This window comes from Bos mutus, chromosome 28 (assembly GCF_027580195.1).
Source record: "Bos mutus isolate GX-2022 chromosome 28, NWIPB_WYAK_1.1, whole genome shotgun sequence".
NCBI lineage: Eukaryota > Metazoa > Chordata > Mammalia > Artiodactyla > Bovidae > Bos > Bos mutus.
The window spans coordinates 11,913,462-11,929,861 of record NC_091644.1 but is presented as its reverse complement, the minus strand read 5'-3'; the positions used below and the strand labels follow the sequence as shown (position 1 = coordinate 11,929,861).

The following is a 16,400-nucleotide window of genomic DNA, read 5'->3' as shown; positions in this document are numbered from 1 at the left end:
TCCTTGCTGCTGAATCCAGGAAGAATTTCTCATTTTAACGTCTCTCTGCAGCACTGACAGTAACTTCTTCACCCCTTATCTTGCAATAATTTCTTTCCCTGGCTTTGGTAACACCATCCATGCTTTGAGTTTTTCCCCTCTCTGGCTGTTACATCTTAAGTTTCTTTTGTGGCCTCTCCTACTGCCCTCTCTCAGATGTTGGCTTTTCTCCTTACCTGCAGTTACAACCCCATTCCTCCTGGCCTTCTACACCTTGTTCCCGAGTGCTGTCTGTCTAATCTCTATCTGTAGCCCAACTATTCCGACTCATACACATACCTCCTTTGGACAGTTACACAAGTACCTAAACTCGGCACTTTCTCTCCCAAATCTGTTCCTTTGTTCATTTTCCCAACAAACTGGGGGTTTATAATGTGCCAGGCACCATCCTGAGGGGCTGAGGGTACAGGTTAGACAAGACAAACTCCCTTCCAACATGGGGCTCAGTTTCAGGGAGGGCAAGACAGAGAATAAATAAACAGATTCACAAAAGTGAATAGATGCAAAGACTGAACAAACTGAAGCCTAGGGGAGAGTTTGACAAGACTATGTTATGTGGTCAGAAAGTCTGGAAAATTGACATTTCAGCTGAATTCTGAATCAGAGGGAGCCAGTCATAAGATGACCAAGAAGTCATGCATAGAAGTACAGCTTAACTAGGGCAAGGGTTCTAGAGCCAGCTCAGGCCTGGCATTTTCAAGGCACCAAATGAAACCAGTACTGTAGAGCACAGAAAGCTAACGGAACAAGAAAAAGTCCGTGAGGTATGCAAAGACCGGCTTTAGGAGGGCTTGGGAACTTTGACAGGCGACTTAAATGTTAGTCCAAGGGAAAGCTGCTTGAAGAGTTCAATCTCAAGTGTCAGGGATCTAATTTGCATTTTAATAGAATCTCTTCAGGTGGTCAGAGGAAAACAGATTATATCTACATGTGAATATAGTTGGAGGTTGGGATGGGTTTGGAGGGACCACCAGGGATAATTTATCTAGCAAAGAGGCACGTTTCCCATTCCAGTGAATGGCAACCTCCAAACAGTCACCCAAGCAAGAAATTCTGTGCATCAGTCTCATTTCTCCCTTACCCATCCCTACCAAAACTGTCGATTTCACACCTCTCAACAGAGAGAATGGCCATCATCAAAAATTCTACAAATAATAAATGCTGGGGAGTGTGTGGAGAAAAAGGAACCCTCATTCACTGTTGGTGGGAATGTAAATTGGTACAACCAGTATAGAGAAAGTACAGAGGTTCCTTTAAAAACTAAAAAGAGTTATTGTATGATCCAGCAAGCCCACTCCTGGGCATATATCTGGAGAACATAAACTACGATATGAAAAGCTATACCTCAGTGTTCACTGCAGCTCTATTGACAATAGCCAGGAGAAAAGGAAAGATATAAGCAACTGAATGCAGAGTTCCAAAGAATAGCAAGAAGAGATAAAGCCTTCCTCAGCACTCAATGCAAAGAAATAGAGGAAAACAACAGAATGGGAAAGACTAGAGATCTCTTCAAGAAAATTAGAGATACAAAGGGAACATTTCATGCAAAGATGAGCTCGATAAAGGACAAAAATGGTACGGACCTAACAGAAGCAGTAGATATTAAGAAGAGGTGGCAAGAATACACAGAACTGTACAAAAAAAGATCTTCACGACCAAGATAATCACGATGGTATGATCACTCACCTAGAGCCAGGCATCCTGGAATGTGAAGTCAAGTGGGCCTTAGAAAGCATCACTATGAACAAAGCTAGTGGAGGTGATGGAATTCCAGTTGAGCTATTTCAAATCCTGAAAGATGATGCTGTGAAAGTGCTGCACTCAATATGCCAGCAAATTTGGAAAACTCAGCAGTGGCCAAAGGACTGGAAAAGGTCAGTTTTCATTCCAATCCCAAAGAAAGGCAATGCCAAAGAATGCTCAAACTACTGCACAATTGCACTCATCTCACACGCTAGTAAAGTAATGCTCAAAATTCTCCAAGCCAGGCTTCGGCAATACGTGAACCATGAACTTCCTGATGTTCAAGCTGGTTTTAGAAAAGGCAGAGGAACCAGAGATCAAATTGCCAACATCTGCTAGATCATCGAAAAAAAGCAAGAGAGTTCCAGAAAAACATCTATTTCTGCTTTATTGATATGCCAAAGCCTTTGACTGTGTGGATCACAATAAACTATGGAAAATTCTGAAAGAGATGGGAATACCAGACCACCTGACCTGCTTCTTCAGAAATCTATATGCAGGTCAGGAAGCAACAGTTAGAACTGGACATGGAACAACAGACTGGTTCCAAATAGGAAAAGGATTATGTCAAGGCTGTATATTGTCACCTTGCTTATTTAATTTCTATGCAGAGTACATCATGAGAAACACTGGGCTAGAAGAAGCACAAGCTGGAATCAAGATTGCCGGGAGAAATATCAATAACCTCAGACATGCAGATGACACCACCCTTGTGGCAGAAAGTGAAGAGGAACTCAAAAGCCTCTTGATGAAAGTGAAAGAGGAGAGTGAAAAAGTTGGCTTAAAGCTCAACACTCAGAAAACGAAGATCATGGCATCTGGTCCCATCACTTCATGGGAAATAGATGGGGAAACTGTCAGACTTTATTTTGGGGGGCTCCAAAATCACTGCAGATGGTGACTGCAGCCATGAAATTAAAAGACGCTTACTCCTTGGAAGGAAAGTTATGACTAACCTAGATAGCACATTCAAAAGCAGAGACATTACTTTGCCAACAAAGGTCCGTCTAGTCAAGGCTATGGTTTTTCCAGTAGTCGTGTATGGATGTGGGAGTTGGACTGTGAAGAAAGCTGAGTGCTGAAGAATTGATGCTTTTGAACTGTGGTGTTGGAGAAGACTCTTGAGAGTCTCTTGGACTGCAAGGAGATCCAACCACTCCATTGTAAAGGAGATCAGTCCTGGGTGTTATTTGGAAGGAATGATGCTAAAGCTGAAACTCCAGTACTTTGGCCAACTCATGTGAAGAGCTGACTCACTGGAAAAGACCCTGATGCTGGGAGGGATTGGGGGCAGGAGGAGAAGGGGACGACAGAGGATGAGATGGCTGGATGGCATCACTGACTTGATGGACGTGAGTTTGAGTGAACTCCGGGAGTTGGTGATGGACAGAGAGGCCTGGCGTGCTGCAGTTTATGGGGTCACAAAGAGTTGGACACGACTCAGTGACTGAATTGAACTGAAGACATGGAAGTAACCTAAAAGTTCATCAACAGATGCATGGATAGGATGCGGTGTGTGTGTATACACACATAAACCCCACACACACCATAAAAAAGAAACAATGCCATTTTCAGTAACATGGATCGCTCTAGAGATTATCATACTAAGTACAGTAAGCTAGACAGAGAAAGACAAATGTCATATGATATTGCTTATATGTGGGGGAGAAAAAGATACAAATGAACTTATTTACAAAAGAGAAGCAGACCCACACACACAGCAAACAAACTTACAGTTACCAAAGGGGCAGGTGGGGGTGGCAGAGATAAATTAGGAGTTTGACATGAAAATATACCCTTACTATATTTAAAATAGATACCCAACAAGAAGCTACTGTATGGCACAGAAATGTATACTTAATATTTTGTATAACCTATAAAAGAATCTAAAAAATAATATGATTATAAAAATAATATGAATATAATCTAAGAAAGAACATGTGTATAAAATAACATATAGTATATATATAATAAAAGGTATATTTTTAGATTCTTTAACAGATATAATAACAGATATATATTATTATACGTGTTGTTTCTTATATCTATTATAGGCATATTATGCTACTTTATACATATACATTCTTTCTTAGATTACATACACATTTTCTTTTTTAGATTCTTTTCCCTTATAGGTTCTATAAAAGAGTATCTGCCTGCATTGCAGGAACTGCCCGAGACGTGGGTTTGATCCCTGGGTCCGGAAGATCCCCTGGAGGAGGGCACACAACCCACTCCAGTATTCCTGCCTACAGAATCCCATGGACAGAGGAGCCTGGTGGGTTACCATCCAGGCAGTTCGCAAAGAGTCAGACACGGGTGAAGTGACTGAGCATACATGCATGTAACTGACTAACACAACATTGTAAATCAACTACACTTCAATTGACAAAAAAACCCTCCCTGCCTGCAAGATGACTCTGGAACAAAGCTGCAAAATCAGCTTTCTTCTCATCACTGTAATGTCTCCCTCCTCTATGCTCCTGTAGGAAGGCTGTTTGGTTTGATTTCTTCCGTCTGAACCCCTTTCCCATTGGTGCCAACCCTTGTCCTTGCACTTGTCCAGCTCAACCGCTGGCTGGCCTACCTTCTCCAACTAGACTAAGCAGTAAGGTCTTCCTCATGTCATATCCGGAGAAGGCAATGGCACCCCACTCCAGTACTCTTGCCTGGAAACTCCCATGGATGGAGGAGCCTGGTAGGCTGCAGTCCATGGGGTCGCGAAGAGTCGGATACGACTGAGCGACTTCACTTTCACTTTTCACTTTCCTGCATTGGAGAAGGAAATGGCAACCCACTCCAGTGTTCTTGCCTGGAGAATCCCAGGGACGGGGGAGCCTGGTGGGCTGCCGTCTATGGGGTCACAGAGAGTCGGACACGACTGAAGCGACTCAGCTTAGCTTAGCATGTCACATCTCTAATGCCTATCAGAGGGCCCAGCACACAGTACCTTCCTCAACTAAGTGTCTCCTGAAAGAACGATTGATTTATTTCTTTACCGGAAGTTCTAAGGCGAGGCTGTGACCTATTAAATTTCACCTCAATTTGGGGCACTGCTATCCATGCGCTTGTGACACAGCTTTCTAGCTGGTAACTCCATTCTTTTCGTCAACAAATATTACCTCCGTGTCATGTATCCTGCAGCAAAATGAGTCCCCGCCCCAGGCTGCTTCCCAAGCTGTAGTGACCAAAGATTCGCAGAAAGGGGTCATCATCTGACCTCAGAAAAACTCTAGTTTCGACCCAGGGTGTACTTTATCGCCAAGGTTCCCACATCTCCCATTCTCTGCCGAAACCCAAAGGAACACCCCTGGCCTGCGGTTCCCCAGATGCTGAAATACCCCCTGCCCAATCAATATTCATTAATCTAACCTGATAATCCTGAGCTGTGCCTACACCTCCCACTGATTCTTGGTCCTTTCCTTCCAACTGACCCTCAGCTATGACGCTTCGAGACCCAAGACGCCTGACCTTGGATTCCTTTACTCCTAATTTCTCTGCCCTTTGGGGATTTTGGCTCCATCTTACATTTTCTTGGCCACATCTGTCTCCCGGAACTGCTCCTTCACCATGGTGACGGCTGCCGGGGCTCCCTCCTATAAACTCCTGGAGCTGGATTAGAAATACGACGTTCTCCGTACCACCCGTGGCTGCTTCTTGACCGGTTGCTAACACATCTGCGGCATTTTTTCGGCCACCGTAACACGCCCCACGTGCCCGCCCCCACTTCCGCTACTCGCTAGCGCGAGTCTGTCAAGAGAGGCTTCAGGCCCGCAGCTTCTCGCCTTCTCTCCATACCGCCATCTGGCGGCACCTAGTTGAAACCGCCGCGAAGTCCGAGCTGTATTTTCCAAGTTCCATTTCCAATCTATTTCTGCTTTATTGGTCTGTCTCTCTTTGAACCAGCACTCTTTATTTTATTGCTACACGTCTATCTCCCTGTAATCAACGGACAAATTTCAAATAGCAAATACTTATTAAAAGCTATAAAGAAAGCTGAGCATCGAAGAATTGATGATTTTGAACTGTGGTGTTGGAGAAGACTCTTGAGAGTCCCTTGGACTGCAAGGAGATCCAACCAGTCCATCCTAAAGGAGATCAGTCCTGGGTGTTCATTGGAAGGACTGATGTTGAAGCTGAAACTCCAATACTTTGGTCACCTGATGCGAAGAGCTGACTCATTGGAAAAGACCCTGATGCTGGGAAAGATTGAGGGCAGGAGAAAGGGACGACAGAGGATGAGATGATTGGATGGCCTCACTGGCTTAATGGACCTGAGTTTGGGTAAACTTTGGGAGTTGGTGATGGACAGGGAGACCTGGCGTGCTGTGGTTCATGGGGTCGCAAAAGAGTCGGACACGAGCGACTGAACTGAACTGATTAAAAGCCCACTCCAGTAGTCTTGCCTGGAAAATCCCATGGACAGAGGAGCCTGTCTATGGGGTTGGGTATAGTCGGACACGACTGAGCGACTTCACTTTTCACTCTAACCCTGAGGGTTGGGATGGGGAGGAAGGTGGAGGGGGGGGTGGTGTTTAGGATGGGGGACACATGTATACCCATAGCTGATTCATGTGAATGTATGGCAAAACCCACTACAATCTTGTAAAGTAATTAGCCTCCAATTAAAATAAATAAATTTACCAAAAAAAAAAAAAAAGCTCACTTTTGTAGGGACTAAGATTTTCATGAAAAGACAAAGTTTTGGAAAAAAATTTAGACAATCAGATTCTCTAATCTCACAAAAATAATAGCAACGGTCGGGTCTGCGTACTTGAAATAACAAAAGGTTTTGAGTCAGTTCTGCAGTTTCCCCAGAGGTAAAATGAGGAGGCTGGTCGAGGGGACCGCCAAGGATGCCTTCCAGCTTTACCAACCGCTAATGCGGGTGGAGGGGATTTAACTTTAATCTGCTTTAACTTAATTTTAAGTCCAGACAGTCCAAAATAATGAATCGAAGTGGAACATGTGCTAGCATAAACCTGCTCCGTCTAAGCTGTGTACCCTCGGGATTGGCTAGTTCCCGTTCGGGGTGGGTGTGGCGAAAGACCACAGAGATCAGATCTTAAGCACTTTCAAACAGGCATTGGCGACGGCGGCCTCACGGTCCGGCCACGCCCCCACGTCGGCGCCGTCCGGGGACCTTCCGTGAGCGTTGATATGATTGGCCGGGGAAGTTTAGCCCTCTTTTCCTCCCTGGCTGCTTGAAGATCAGCCGCCATCATGGTAAGTCTCTCCGGACCCGTGCATCCATCCGCCGCATATCTGAGCCATCCTCCCTCCCCTGGTTCTGACATTGGCGTTACACCCACCGCATAGCCCGGTTACTCTTCCATGGCCGAGTCTGACCGGGCAGACCTGTTGCCGAGGGCCTGGGAGCCTTCGGCGAGGAGTCCGGGCTGTGTGCTGTCTACCTAGACATGCCGGGCTTTCAAGAGTCCCAGGAGTGGGGGATTGCGGGAGTACCTACTATCTTTGTCGTCCTCGTGGATTCTAATGGGTGGGGTGGGTTGAAGAGAGAGACATCATGTTTGCACTCCCAACTTGTGGTAGACGGTTTGCCTGTGAAGGCAGCCCAGGAAGTGAAGAGGGTGCCAGCAGCGCCCGGGCGAGTTGCGATGAGTGAAACTCATGTGTAAGGTACAGTTATTGTCAGCCGAATGGCTTCTCTTGTTTCATGGGGGAAACGGAGGCCTCCGGGTGTGGAGCCACTTTAAGGCTTGCGTGCCATTGCTAGTTCACTCATTTGAAGGTTCACCAGTTTTTAACCCCGCTCCATCTTCGACCTATTTTTTTCCTTGATCCCGACTTTAAAGAATTGAACTTTGTTAAGTGGATTCAGTTTGGTGTAGTTTTTTTAAACTGTAGTTGAAATAGCTGTCAATTTACTCTGAGAGCTCTTCTTACCGGTTTTGTTCGTAGTGTAAACATGCTGAATGCCCACATTCTTTGGTAGTTACTGTGTAAAAGCAGTGGGGCCATTCAGAAGGGAGTACGATTTTTGTGGTATGTAGAGTCGGTCATTCAAGAAGGGTAGTTTACATGAAGATAGTGCGATGCTTGTCAGATCTCTGCGGGCTCCTACAAACAGGGTGGTCTGACAATAACATTCGTAGAATCACAGCTTCACCCCAGAGAAGTGGAACTTGGGGTGGTTTTTGTCTTAAGGGTACAATTGGCAGAGTCTGGAGACATTCTTGGTCAGAACTAGGAAGTGGGTGTGCTGCTAAACATTCTGAAATACACGGGACAATCCGCACAACAGAGTAGTAGCTGGGCCAAGACATCTGAGGTTCGAGAAACCTGGAGAGTGATTTCTGTAACAAAACGAAGTAAGCCTTTACAGATTCAGTGTGTGGCTGTTGAGCACATATTCTTGGTACTGTTTTTGTGTTGGGGTGACCTGTGAGTTAGGCAGTTTGCTAAGTGTGTTAGGAGGAGATGGGAATTGGTGTTTTTTTTTTCCCCTTTTATTCAAGGTTTCCTGGTACTGATGCATATGACTTCTTTGTTTTAAATTAACTGTTTACGGACAGTGGCTATTGATGTGGACCGTGCAGTTCTAGGTCTTGGAAAATCACAGTAGGGTCAGGAAAAGATTGACTAGTTATTAAAACTATTACTAAAACGAGCGTTATGTTTTCAGAACGACACAGTAACTATCCGGACTAGGAAGTTCATGACCAACCGACTGCTTCAGCGGAAACAAATGGTAAGGAGGGGTAGGTCAAAGTTTGGTTGTTACTCAGTTTAGAAGACGTATTTCATTATAATATACTCTAAACTTGATAATTTCTTCGTAGGTCATCGATGTTCTTCACCCTGGAAAGGCAACAGTACCTAAAACAGAAATTCGGGAAAAACTGGCCAAAATGTACAAGACCACACCAGATGTCATCTTTGTATTTGGGTTCAGAACGCATTTTGGTGGTGGCAAGACAACTGGCTTTGGCATGATTTACGATTCCTTGGATTACGCGAAGAAGAATGAGCCCAAACACAGGCTTGCGAGAGTAGGTGCCCTCATTTGTTCAGGCGCTGCTGAAGACATGTTTTTAATGGCATTGTATTGTGGGTGCAGCAGAATGAGCAAGAGCAAGCAGTCTGGAGGGATGACACTAACTCTTCAGTGGTTGACAGAAGAGGTTCTTTGATAAAACGCACAGATAGAGAGTGGGGTTCAGATGGTGTCTGCAGGATTTGAGGAGGTGCCTTTTGAGCTGGGTCTGGAAGAGCAAGTGAAGTGCTCCTGGAGGTAGGAACTGGCTGGCAGTAGAGGGATGGGTTTAGAAAGCATAGGTTGGCCCTACCTGAAGTGAAATCTTTATTCCCAAATGTCTTAGAGTTTGGACTTAGCTTCATAGTTTAGGTTCATTGAGCAAGGAGCCATGAAAAGCTTGGGGTGATTTCCTGAGTATCAGGTACATTGTGAACTCCAGGTGATGCTTGAAGAACACTGGTTTGAACGTCCACTTATATGCAGATGTTTTTTCAGTCGTACAGTCTATAGTATGGTGATCCAAGGTTGGTTGAATGCATGGTGGCAAAAGAAAGCGGATGTGGAGGGCCAAGCCAGCCATACATTCTACTAAGACACTCGGCTGTCGAGATTTGATGTCTTATTCCTGGAGTTGGATGAGTTGATGTTTGCAAGTCGTATGTTCATATACACACCTTTCTCCTTCAGCATGGCCTATATGAGAAGAAAAAGACCTCACGAAAACAGCGGAAGGAACGCAAGAACAGAATGAAGAAAGTCAGGGGGACTGCAAAGGCCAACGTTGGTGCTGGCAAAAAGGTATAGTTTATCGAGGAAAATACAGAAATGTCAGTTTCAGGTTTTTAGTTTATAGAAAGGTGGGGTTTTGTTTTCTTAATAACCTTTCTTAATGTTTCTTCTTTTCCCACTTCTTCTGGATTACAGAAGGTAACCTGTTTTGAGAAGCCACGTAACGTAGTATCTTAACACCTCAGTAGAGTAGCTTTGCCCACCCCTTAGCTCACAGATTAGCACAGCACAGGGCCACATCGGTTCAGTGATCCTGGTGGGTGCCTTGCAAGTCTTACCAGGAAAGTTTTCATTTTACTGCTGATTGCAAAGGTTTGTAAAGAGGGAGCGGATCTAGGTTCCCAAGACTGATGTCCTTAAAATTGGCAACTGATTGAGGAAGCAGCTGAATCAATGTGGCCCGTGTTTTCCTGGCACGCTGGAGAGGCAGCACAGTTTTCCATTGCTTTCCTCTCCAGTTAGTCAGGACTTGAGTGGTTTTAATTCTCAGCTTTTTACCAGCTTGGCTAGCTAATTGTAAGTAGTTGAATGGAATTAAGGTGTTGGGTTGTCAAATTAACAAATAATTAAGTGTTCTGTGAACTTTTTTTTTTTTGCCTTTTCCCTCTACTATCTTGGAATTCTTGTTCATCAGAAATGAAGTGTCTAGCAGGTACTGAGATTACGAACACGGTGTGGGGATGGATGCATCGCCTTCACTGAGTTTGCTTTGATGCTTTGCATGTTGGCTTTCAGAGGAGAGTTTTGTAGCAGAGTCTATTATACAACACTACTGCTGTGGTTTAAAATAGTATATTGTGAGCAAAGGAGAGAAACTTTAAATCGTGTTTGTTTTGGAAACTCAGAAATGCATGTTAAGTTGTGAGGTGTCCCAGTGGAGGAAGGTGGCCCCTTTTAATTGGCACTTGCTGTGTTCCAGAGCACCACATACCCAGGAAATGAATGGCTTTACTTCATTAACAAGGGCTTCGAAAGGGTTCTCTGATCCAGTCATGAGCAATGTCTCTCTTGGAGACTGGTTGATTGACTGGCAGCTCAGTAAACTGGCCCAGAAAATCTGGCAAAGCCTCTGTCTCAGAACACCCACCCAAAGCTGCCTTTCACCATCTCTCTACTGTCCCATTGCTTATTATTTGATCTCCAGGTTTCTACCTGATGCCCCCCTTTTTTTTAATTAAAAAATTTCCAAGATAATGGAGTATTCACATCAAAACCTTTGATAAGCTTTTCCCACAGATATTTAAATATATTTGTACAGTGAGCAGCCTCAACATGTAGCATGAAAAGTGGGCTGGGAGTGGATTGGGGCTAGCAGGGTTTGAAGCAGTGGTGGTCACAGCCCTGTGTTTCCTCATCGTGACTCCCTGCAGAGCAGGCAGGCACCTGGTGTGCGCCCTCAGGCTCTGACCACTTCCTGGTGCCGAGGAGCTGTCGGACGGACTGCCAGAGGAGCTGCTTGCTGCTTAGAACTGCTCTCTGTTTGTGAGGCTTCCTAAACCTGTTGACAGACATTCCAGAAGTTGAAAGCAGTCAATATTTGTGTACTGATCTGGATGATCTGAAGAATGTTCTTACGTTTTGTTTCCTTCATTCAGCCATGTGTTAGTGCTCAGCGGTGACAAGGTGCAGAAAGTCAGGCACCGTAATTGTTCTTTTTAACTTAATTTTTGTCCACATGTTGGAATTGCATCTTTTGGGTGCTGTAGAGTTTTACGTTAAAAGAATAGTCTTGTGTTTGAGCAGCGACTGAACTATTTTTACATCAGCTAAATTCTGTCTCTTAAAATACTAATTTGCTACTTTTGTTGATTGTGAATAGTGGCTTTTAAATTACTGAACCTGAGACAGGTCTTAAAGACTTGCTTGATCCTTTAGAGCTCTCCCTTTGGTTAAATTAGACTTTAGTCTGGGATGATTCTCAAGTCTGTTGATGGTGCTAACATGCCCAGCATGTTGTTGCTGAGCAGAGCAGAGGGGCTGAGGCTCCTAAAGTGGGCATAGAAATCGGGCAGGGTGTTCTCAAAATTGGGGAGAATAAAATCAGTTAGTGCATCTAGGGAGTGCTCTATATACGATTGCAAAGAATAAAACAATCATCATTAAGGTACCTGATTGCATGCAGATTATTTAGGAGTTTGCAAAGGGACTATTAACGAAATGTTTCTTTTCCCTCTTCCCTCCTTTCTCCCTTCCCTGCCACTATTCAGTGAGCTGGAGATTGGACAACAGGTATTCAAGCTTTTCGTTTAGATTTAGATTTTTGGTTGACAGTATTAAAGCATGTGAAACGACTTAGAAGCATATTTACAGTTGCTCTCAAGAGTTGTGCCTTTTATAAACTAGCAGTGTCATGGTTTTGTTTTCAAAACTTGTTTTTTGTCTCATCCCTAACTGGAATGTTTTTTGTTTCTTGATGCTTGCATTGTGTTACGATTACACAGACTTAATATGGACTAGGTTACTAATGTTCGTTGTGCATGAGTGTCATTAATTTTGCAGTTTGTTGAAGACTTTGTACTGTTAATTTTTAAAGACTTTTAAAGGTAGTTGCTAACTAATTTCTTTTTTCTTTGATTCACAGAAGGAGTAAAGATTCTGCAGTGACTGTATCTGTGGTGATTGTGCAGATTTTTCATGAAAGAGAGAATAAACTAAGACCTTTTACATGTCTGGCTGTTTGGAGTATATTTGAAGTTTCCTGGGAGTGTTGTAAATTGGTTTGCTATTTAACAGAATTAAACAGCCCAAGATCACATGTTGCATTAAGCATTCAGTGAAAACTTGCTATATTGGGGTGGTGTTTGTCCTTTCCTTTACTAGCACAAAGATGTCAGTGTGTAGAGTATCTGTAGCATGGGGCATGTAGGGCCAGTCCAGTGTGCCATGTTAATACTTGGTATTGTAGTTGGTCAGTCTCTGAAAGAGATACTTGAAACCTGAATTGCTTTTTGGTCTTACTAAAACCAAAACCTTAGTTGTTAAGGAAAAAAATGTGCTGGCTGTGATGAAAATGAAAGTTACTAGGTTGCATTCTCATTATTTACCCTGGAGTAAATAGGATCTGACACAATCATTAGTCTATCACAGGTTTGTGCTTATGTGATAAATGGGTGTTCTGTTGTGGGTGGGGAATTTGGAAGAGGCTCTCAAGTGGTGAATATTTGTGTAGTGTGTAGTTGTTTGGTAAGTCTGATTGTGCATGGGATTTATGAGGTATGGAGGATTATCTGGTGCTGCTTTTTCTTTGCCAGATGCTGATTCTCAGATTGGCTTTCTCAGGCATCAGGTTGAGAGGCTGAACTGGCTTACTGGTCAGTTGTGTGGGGGTGGCGGGCTTGAGGGTTCATGAGTTGGGAGGGCTTGAGTGTTGAGTGGGGGCAGAAGGGATGTTAATAGTTTGGGTTTTCTGTATCATTCATTCTTCCCCACAGTTGGTGTGATTGATTTGTACATGTAGGAATTAAGCTTATAAATGCCATTAAGAACTATGTCAGTGGATGGAAAGCTCCAGAGAAACTTCAGGAAGCAACAGAGGACTGTTTGGTTGGTTGCTTTGATGGGGGAGCCAGGAGAAGTAAGAATTTCCAGCAGAAAGCATCTGAGGGTTGTAGGAAGGAAAGATATTTTGAAGAGAGCATGCTGGGAAGCCTTGACTTGAAGGAGCTATATGCTGGGAGGGCAGGGATGTGACCAGGTAAGTGAGGGGCCTGAACCTGCTGGCCGAGGATACAGAGGGCAGCGTGGGTGTAGGTCCGTTTGTAGTTATGCTGAGGCTAGATACTTGGGTTTGTGGAACATCATGGCCCTGTGGGTTCCCTTACTAGGAAATCTGCTTTGTGTTTCCTTAATAGGACCAGGAAATAAGACCTGATGGTCTACTTGTAGGAAGAGTAGAGAAGTGGGGGATTTGGGCCTGCATGCTACACTTGAACCAAAATGGCTAATGGGTGGCGTGGAATCCCTGGGGGATTGGAGGTGAGTGGCAGTTTTCAGTGAGCAGTGCGTGGGGGTCAGAAGAAGTCATCTAAGCCTGGTGAAGATGCAGTTTCCCACTACTGACTGGGGGTGTGGGAACAGAGACCGATTGGTGAGCAGCATGTAGGCAAGAAGCAGAAGATCCTGGGAGGCTCAGGACAGGGCAGAAGGTAAAGCTGGAAGCAGTGGTGGGCACGGTTGACGGGGTAGCCCCAAGTTCCCGTGGTCACCAAGTTAAGGAACAAGGCTCAAAGAAGCAATGGAGCAAGAACTGAAGGGTAGGAGGTGGTTTTCAGAGTAGGGTACTAGAGGCTGATGTGAAGATAGACACTGCAGGGAACCTGACCAGGTGAGGGTTGGCATGCAAGTCCCAAGATGTGTAAGCTTTTCTATTGGGATATGCTCAGGAAAGGCAGGGTGCAGTCATTCAGCCAGTAGTCTCTCTGAAGGGGGTTGTATATAAAAGATCCAGAGTTCTAACCTCTTGAGTTGGAGGAGTCCACAGCAGGCCCAACCTTCTGGCATGGTGACAGCTGGCAAAAGTAGAGGGTGGCTGTGTGCCTCAGGGTAGATATTCTGCTGTCCCTGTGGCCTCTGCTCCTGCAGCTGGCCACCTACCCTCTGTTCTTATGGCCCATCTGCATGCTGCTTAGCCTTCCATCTAGTCCAGCTGGGTGGGCACGTTGCCTAGTCCCCTGATTGGGTTAGCTTCTCTATATCGGGGCCCTCTAAGAGTGCATTAGCTTCCCAGGTGGCACCAGTGGTAATGAATCCACCTGCAAGGCAGGAGACGCTGGTTTGATCTCTGGGTCAGTAAGATCTCTTGGAGGAGCAAATGGCAACCCACTCCAGTATTCTTGCCTGGGAAATCCCGTGGACAGAGGAGCCTGGTGGGGTAAAGTCCACGAGGCTTCAAAGAGTTGGACACGACTGAACGCGCACAGTGTGTGCTCTGCTGACCTGACACAAGGTCATTTTGAGTCTCAAATGATAAAAGCATCTATGAGAACAGTTTGGAAACAAGTGCTGAACAACTGTGCCAGAAAGTGAGGACTCTCTTTCAGTTGTGCCCAATTGTGTGCAGTTTGAGGGTTCTTAAGAGATTGAGCTCTGTCGGCTCTGATAGTAACCAGATCAAGTTCTGCTGTCAACAGGCTTTGAAAGAGCCTCCATGAAAACAAAGTTGACTTTACTGATCAGCAGTCAGGGAGGGCACATCCCTTCCCTTTGCTTGGCACTTGTGAGGCTTGTGGTGCCGTGAAGAGAGCTAGAAAGAGTCTGATGAGAAGAGCTTAGGACCGCACCCTTTCTTTCCACTTGCAGCTGCAGGTGCCCAGGTGGGAGTTCAGTTGCTTAATCTATCCGACTCTTTGCGACCCAATGGCCTTCCCTGTCCTTCACTATCTCCCGGAGCTTGCTCAAACTCAAGTCCATTGAGTCCATGATGCCATCCAACCATCTCGTCCTCTGTCATCCCTTTCTTCTGCCTTCAGTATTTCCTAGCATCAAGGTCTTCCAATGAATCAGCTCTTTGTATCAGGTGGTCAAAGTATTGGAGCTTCAGCATCAGTCTTTACAATGAATATTAAGGGTTGATTTTGTTTAGGATTGACTGGTTTCATCTTGCAGTCCAGGGGGCTCTCAAGAGCCTTCAGTCAACACCACAATTCAAAAGTATCAATTCTCATTTGTGCCCAGGTAATCAGCTTCTAACTGCTACACTCTCTTCCAAAGAAAAGATCAAATGGCAGGTTGATTATTTTGGGCTCTGCTGAAAGATGGTATCTTGACAAACCATACTTTTGGAGCTGAGTTAGGTACTGTATGAACAGTTCTTTAATCTGTACAATAACTCAAAGAGGCCGGTCTCACTGGACCTATGTTGGAGGGTTTAGAGCAGGTAAACAACTTTCAGCTCAGTGATGGGGTGGGATTAGAATGCAGTTGAGACTTCATTGTGCATTTGTGTGTGTGCGTGCCGTGCTCTGCTCAGTCGCTCAGTTGTGTGACTCTGCAAGCCCATGGACTAGCCCACCAGTCTTCTCTGTCCATGGGATTCTCCAGGCAAGAATGCTGGAGTCCGTTGCCATTTTCTACTCCAGGGGATCTTGCCAACTCGGGTCAAACCCGTGTCTTCTGCACTGACAAGTGGATTCTTTACAACTGGACCACCTGGGAAGCCTGCAGGACTACCTATTATGTACTGTATTTGTCTAACTCTTATTTGTAGTTAGAGTGCCTGTTACCAGGAGTGTTATTGAACACTCACATTGATGGCCAATCGAATCTCCCATTTACTGACCTGCAGTGCACAGTCCTCCTTGTTCTGGTATCTGGGGAGATGCTGGAGAAGCTGTCCCTGCCCACAGAGCTCAAAGGGGCTTGAGCCACTTACCCCGAGGCTCGTGGCCAGGTTTCTGTTCCTGGCCGTTGAAGCAGCAGACTGTAATTAAGTCACGTGATGGGAACCCAAAGGCAGGAAGTCTCCCGAGAGTAACTGACTAGGGCAGGAGGTGGTGATCTGGGCATATGGGAGCAGGTGTCTCACAGGAAGGCTGTGAAAGTGGAGAAGGGTCATGCAGCAGGGAGCTTTAGGACGAGGTGCAACAGTCATCTTGCAGAAGAGGGGATGAGACGAGAGAGTAGGGGCGCAGTGCAGGCAGGCTTTGTCATCCTCAGTGAGGTGGCCCTATGGCGACTGGGGGCTTCCAGCAGAGTGTTGGCCAGTGCATTTCTGGTAGGAGAAATTCTGTTTCAAAAATAAGACTTCAGGTTGGCTGCAAGAGCACAGAGGTGTGACACTTGATTTATTTATGCTGGCAAAGTAGAGGTGTTCTGGGTTCTGGAGCCCTAT

General features: G+C 45.2%; 2 protein-coding genes across 10 annotated transcripts in view; one reads left to right on the top strand and one right to left on the bottom strand.

Moving 5' to 3' along the window:
* POLR3A (RNA polymerase III subunit A) overlaps positions 1 to 5,508 on the bottom strand; it is a 49,020-nt gene extending 43,512 nt beyond the window's left edge. The window contains exon 1 of one of the 2 annotated variants that reach the window (XM_070364895.1): positions 5,311 to 5,508. In XM_070364895.1, coding sequence (XP_070220996.1) covers positions 5,311 to 5,354 — 44 coding nt within the window. In that variant the 5' untranslated portion in view covers positions 5,355 to 5,508. The remainder of the gene's footprint in view (positions 1 to 5,310) is intronic. The other variant, XM_070364896.1, reaches the window with a different exon arrangement.
* Positions 5,509 to 6,917: 1,409 nt separating this feature from the next.
* RPS24 (ribosomal protein S24) overlaps positions 6,918 to 16,400 on the top strand; it is a 263,112-nt gene continuing 253,629 nt past the window's right edge. For 4 of the 8 annotated variants that reach the window (XM_070364541.1, XM_070364543.1, XM_070364544.1 and 1 more), the window contains exons 1-4: positions 6,918 to 7,008; positions 8,429 to 8,494; positions 8,586 to 8,795; positions 9,470 to 9,580. In XM_070364541.1, coding sequence (XP_070220642.1) covers positions 7,006 to 7,008; positions 8,429 to 8,494; positions 8,586 to 8,795; positions 9,470 to 9,580 — 390 coding nt within the window. In that variant the 5' untranslated portion in view covers positions 6,918 to 7,005. Of the gene's footprint in view, positions 7,009 to 8,428; positions 8,495 to 8,585; positions 8,796 to 9,469; positions 9,581 to 9,706; positions 9,764 to 10,205; positions 10,227 to 11,778; positions 11,801 to 12,152; positions 12,238 to 16,400 lie in introns of those variants that run through there. The other 4 variants (XM_005899829.3, XM_014479438.2, XM_014479439.2 and 1 more) reach the window with 4 other exon arrangements.